Below are 6,211 nucleotides of genomic sequence, written 5' to 3' on the forward strand. Positions count from 1 at the left end.
TTTCTATGTACATGTTTCTCCTTTGTAGGTGATATAGGTGGTGTACCTGCTCCTCCGTCTATGGTATCACTCTTCCCATGGCAGAGGACAATGGGGAGGAGCATTGTTATGACTGAAGAGACATGGAAGACAATAAATTGAAACAACATTGAAGGAGAGGTGGGTGTAGGGGGGAGGGGGTGTAAGGGGGCATGTGTGGTGGGGTGGGCCCAGTGTGGCTGGCAGTGAGGTGCTTCGTGTCAGGTATGCCCAGTCGAGCGAGAGAGGGGCGCGAGAGGAGATAGAAAATGACGAGAGTTGATGTTTCCATAGCGAATATAGTCTCAAGTGGTAAGTTTTGAAGGATAGGTCTTCAAAAAATTTAGGCACTAAAGGTACTAGGGGGATGATAGGGCTTGATTCCCTAAACATTTTTATCTAGGGAATAAAGTCTCCCCCTCGATATTTGTCGGCGAGCCCATCAATTCGCCCCCTCCCGTTTGCCTGCTACTCCAGCGGATGGTGACGGGAAGGGGAATCCTAGTGCCTTGACTCCGGCTAATAGATATCTTAGGGCTTAAATCATCACAGGGGGCGACCCTTGGGCAGATGGAGATGCTTCATCTTCGAGAAGGTCGTTTGGGCTCTGATACTCTTCGAGTTCGTCAGTTGAGATGGATTAGATAAAGCTCTCGTGTACATTCATATCGGCTTATCGGTGTGGCGAGGTTATGGTTTCTCGCCTTGAGTACGCAAGGGGATATTAGGTGTGCGGTTCTTTAGATCGATTCAAGAATTCAAAGACAATGGTCATTAGTGGTTTAGAGACGTCAATGTAACTTTAATTATGTTTGGACTACCTTGTACTTCCGGTGAATCTTCTTAATAGATCTGAGTCATTTTCGGCAAAAAATAAGAAGCATGTGACATGACTGCAAGTCCACTTGTAGGGTAGATGGTAGATTGTGTGTGGACCTAGCAATTCCCCCGTTTCTCTCTTTTTTTTTGAAGGCTCTCTCTTTTCTCTCTCTCCGATCCTGCTCTCCATCTACTTGTCTAGTTTCTAAGCAAAGCACACACCCATCACCATCACCATCATATCATCATCTCCTTCCTCCTCTCGTCGTCCTCCTCCATTCCTGCCCTCACTCGACACAAAACACATACACATCATATATAACACACACCCCCGAGTCCATATCTCCCTTATATATAGAGAGAGATTTATACACTTGGTGTACTTGCAGCCTTGGAGATCCACCTGGTCTCTAGCTAGGATAGCTAGTACAGTCCATAACTACATCGATCTTTGCTAGGACATCAGGCCGGGCAATGAGGAAGCCCGTGGAGTGCCCGGCGACGAAGTGCAGCGGTGGGGCGGCGCCAGGAAACAGCAATGTGGCTGCAGCGGCGGCGAAGCTGCGGAAGGGGCTGTGGTCGCCGGAGGAGGACGAGAGGCTGGTGGCGTACATGCTGCGGAGTGGGCAGGGGTCGTGGAGCGACGTGGCACGCAACGCCGGCCTGCAGCGGTGCGGCAAGAGCTGCCGCCTCCGGTGGATCAACTACCTCCGTCCCGACCTCAAGCGCGGCGCCTTCTCGCCACAGGAGGAAGACCTCATCGTCAACCTCCACGCCATCCTCGGCAACAGGTACGTTCGTCCATACTCCGTGCCAGCCCACCATGCAGGCGTGCGCCATGAAAATTACTGTATATGTTTGTGTGTTGTTCGTTACGGGAATGCACATGTTCTTTGTTTTTTTGCGGGGATGCGCAAATGTCCTATATAATTGACTAACTGAGGTTCGTGGTAGTTATGAGTAATAACTTGGTGAACATTATTGTAGGAGGATATAATTGGATTGCTGCCTTCTTCTTTATTCTATTTCTCAACATTGCTTTAGAAACACATATTGTTGTTTTATAAATTATCCTTCCATCGAGTTAGACTATATTTTCAAAGGGTTCTTCAGAGTAGATAACTATTTCTGTTTTGTGCGGGAAGGTTAATAACTATTTCAAGTCGCTGAAGAACCATCGGATCCACACACTGTGATTCTCTGCCGGTGTGCTAAAAGATGAAAGTATATTGATCAAACGATTATCACCGTTCACTAAGAAATAATTATTTCTAACTCAACTGAGCTATAATCACTCCCTTTCTTTGATTTGTCTTTTTGCTTCATGATATTTTCTTATGATGAAACATATATTTATTTTTCGGGGATAAATGTCACTGGGCTAGACAACGTTAGCATAGTTGGATGACTAAAGTGTGGGCATTCTCAAAATTACAGACTGATATAAGTTATATCCTTTGTTCCTAACTATGAGACGTTTTTGTAGTTCAAATTGAATGCAAAAATGTCTTATATTTAAACTGCAAAAAATTCTTATATTTAGTAACAGAGGTAGTAGTAGCAAATAAAAGACCCCTTATCAAGAAGTGAAAGTGATACATGTTTTTAAACTGAAGATGCATTTTATTTGTCAGATCGATCAGTCGTGCGTGATTAATATCCATCTTACCAGAAATTGTGATTACGACATCAGTGAACTAAATTTAGTTTTCAGTCAGTTGTTTTTAACAAAAATCACAAGAATAGATACTTTTTGGCATGCATGCATAAAAAAAATCTAAGACACGTGCGCATGTAGCTTTTTGACATAAACCTCTCGATTGAATGTTTGCTTACGATAAAATCTATGTCCTGCTACTCCAGATGGTCTCAGATCGCAGCCAGGTTACCGGGGCGCACCGACAACGAGATCAAGAACTTCTGGAACTCCACTATCAAGAAGCGGCTAAAGATGAACTCGGCGGCTTCGTCTCCGGCGACCACGGAATGTGCGTCGCCGCGGGAGCCCAAGCTCGACGGCGGCAGTGCCAGCTGCCTCGACCTCACCAGCCTAGAGGATGGGAGCCACCACGGAATGAAGAGCATGTGGCGGATGGACTCATCGTCCTCCTCCTCTTCGTCATCGTCCATACAGCAGAGCCGACCGTCAACAATGGCTCCGGCGGCAAACAGGGGCTATGGGGGCCTCCTCCTGCCCCTCCCGGACCAATTCTGCGGCGTCGCACCTTCTACCCACACGTCGGTGCCGCCGTTCTTCCACGACCATTCATCGTTTAAGCAGGTTTCTCCCTTGCGGGCTGGTGGCTACTACCCCCACGGAATGGCAATGGAAGGAGGAGGTGGCTCCTGCTTCACGGGAGAAGAAGCTGTAGGCGGAGGAGGCGAACATAGTGTCCTCTTCAACGTGCCCCCTCTACTAGAGCCCATGGCAGTAGCATTGCAAGACCAAACCTTAATGGCATCAACTGGCAACAGCGACAACAACCATAGAAACACTAACAGTACTGCTGAGGGCACCACACTGAGCAGCAAAAATGGCTGCAACATCAATGACGACAATAACAGCAAGAACAACATCAACAGTGTGGTCTCGTACTGGGAACAGCATGGCCACCAGCAGCACATGAGCAGGAACGTAGTCATGGGGGAGTGGGACTTGGAAGAGCTGATGAAAGACGTGTCATGCTTGCCTTTCCTTGATTTCCAAGTTGAGTGATGACACGCTGTTGGGGCCCACCTCCTATCTCCGTGACTAAACTACATGCATATACGAATATACATATATAATTAAGTATATATATACATACTTTAAAGGTAGCATTTTTTTCCTTGACATTATTTTACGTGATGTACACAAGATTTGTTCAACAGCCACTACTTCACTTTTGATACTACATATATCTTGATGAATTCATTCTTGTATACAGATATTCATCCCTATGCAAATAATTCAAGCAAAGTTACTTGAGTTATATGGTCTTCAACGGTCGTCACAAAGCCATGCATGTATCGAGTACATTGTAGAAGAAGCTAGCTAGAGCCTAATTAATCAATATGTTTGCAGATAATGCATGCACGCTTCAGCTTTATAAAAGAAAAGGAATTCCCTTCATGGCAAAGTGACATCCTTTTTGTTTTGTTCCTTTGCTTCATCTTTCCATTCATGCACCAACTGCTTCCCTTGCACATGAAGTCACATTGATGAGCTTATGAATATAGATAAACTTTGAGGGGTCTCTAAAAGGTGCCAGCTGAGTGAGCGAGCGAGTGAGGGGGATCATGCCTATCATGTGCATGCATGGAGTAGGAGGAACAGTCACTGTCACTGGTCAAATGTGTAGGTAGGTTGCGATTAGAGGCCGTTAATTGGATGGCTGGGCCGTGCGATTAGACTACAGGAGAATATAATGGAGGGGGAGGCAGGAAAGTTGATGTGTACACCTTTGCCATTACAACCCAACCAGTCAATATCTCTCCTTGGCGTGTGGTGTGATGGGGAAAATATCGAGTGATACGGCTCACCACATGATACGCTGCTCCAGGATTGTGTGTTGCGTTGGATCAGCATGCAACGGACAGGATCAACTCGCTCATCATTTACACATACCCCCTTGATACATTTGCATCTGCACCCTCGAAAATAGCCTGTTTTTGCAAACTCATAACAGATTTCTGCATCTCTCCTCAAAATCCCAATAGTTCTGAGTTTTACCTACAAGTATTGAATATTGTAGCCCGGTTGATCTTATTTGAACCAAACCAAGAGGCGTGGATTGATCAAACTTAAATCACATCATTAGGCCATGTTCGGTTACTTCACAGGGGATCAGTCAACAGAAAATGAATCAACCAAGAAATGTAAAGATGAAATCTTGCCCGGCTGAAACAAATAAGCAACAGTGCTTACAAGTTCATACAGTAATCCAGTATGACAAGCGACAACAAAAATCATCTAAAATAAGCAATCATCCGTACAACAAGCGACAACAAAAATCCAGTATGGCTAAAGTAAGCACTTTGTTTACAAGTTCATACAGATTCAACAATGTTTCTCTTATTTATGGCATGACAGTAATCCAAAGCCGATATCGAACAAGTTCCTCTATGGTGGCGTTGAGGGCATCAGGTTCGGCCTTGCACGCGAGCAGCTTGACCACCTGCACAACCAGCCTCTGGTTACAGTAATCCGGAGATTGGGGTCATAGCGGCTGCCGCCGAGCTTGCGCCGCTGCAAGAAAACACTTGCACTTATTGTTTTTTCAAGCAAGATCCAAAGCCATGAAAGCAAGCTGCTAAATAGTTACTACATTATTTAGGTAAGATAGAAGCTCATAAAGAAGAGCGTATAATTAAGTAGCAGAATGAACCAAAATGAGCAGAGTATCCACACATATGTTTTGATTAGTACAGAGTAAGGAATATGTAAATTCTCTTCCATGCACAAGAGTTCGAGTTGTAGCAAAAACTTGCTTCATAAAGTTTTCTCTACAAATAACAAAAAGATACATGTAACAGGCTCAGACAATTTTGAGAAATAACTGTTCCAAATCAAGTAGTTATACTAGGTTTTAAAATGGATAGGTAGCTGACAAAACACATTTTTCTACTAGCATGCTTTTGGACTTTCAGTGTGTGACACCATTTTGCTTGCATCAAGGAAAAAAAATGAGTATTGGATCAAGGAAAAGGGAGTACTGGACTATGCATAGGAAGACAATAGAATTGCTTCAGGACTGCTTTTTTATTAACTGATCATAAGATAGTTGATTCTTATTATTATCGCTTCTGATGCTTGCCCTTCACAGAATAGGAGCTCATCAAGTGCAGCTCCAGCTAAAGTAAATCTGCTTATTACAACGTAAATAACTTATTTTTAGCCTTCAAACTTTTCTAATTCGTGTTGCTAAGAACTGAGAATAACTTCAGTTGTCTTTGAGTTTGAATTAGTTAGCCACATCGAGTGTAAGTGTTGTGACACTCCAGTCCTTTCTAAAACTAATCCATGACTCACAGAAGGAATTTGCCAAAGAAAGAAGCACATTCTTGTGTGTCTATATGTGGTCAAACTTATTTCCTATTGAAAATTCATCACAACATAAAGACTTCTGTACATATTTTCATGGATGGCTTCCACTGATTAAGTGCTACATTTATTTTTGCGAATGTCACACGGGTTACATTGTGGAGAAAAAACTCAGAAAACAATCTTATGTAGTCTGAAAAAGTAGATGCTGGACAAACACTATGGGATAAGAGGATAAAGTAACCAGATAGAGCTCGTCACCTTTGATATGTATTGCACTTTCCGAGGAACGGATTGCCAACAACTCTGGAGGATGCAGATCGAACACATTTGGAGGATGCAGATGCCAAA

General features: G+C 43.8%; 1 protein-coding gene across 1 annotated transcript; it reads left to right on the forward strand.

The window, feature by feature from the left end:
* Positions 1–1,173: 1,173 nt before the first annotated feature.
* On the forward strand, positions 1,174–3,805 carry LOC119297110 (transcription factor MYB83-like). The gene is made up of 2 exons (XM_037575032.1): positions 1,174–1,628; positions 2,701–3,805. The coding sequence occupies exons 1-2, from the start codon at positions 1,312–1,314 to the stop codon at positions 3,551–3,553; spliced, it is 1,170 nt and encodes a 389-aa protein (XP_037430929.1). The 5' UTR covers positions 1,174–1,311; the 3' UTR covers positions 3,554–3,805.
* Positions 3,806–6,211: the final 2,406 nt, after the last annotated feature.

Source organism: Triticum dicoccoides, chromosome 5A, assembly GCF_002162155.2.
Source record: "Triticum dicoccoides isolate Atlit2015 ecotype Zavitan chromosome 5A, WEW_v2.0, whole genome shotgun sequence".
In the NCBI taxonomy this organism is placed as follows: Eukaryota; Viridiplantae; Streptophyta; class Magnoliopsida; order Poales; family Poaceae; genus Triticum; species Triticum dicoccoides.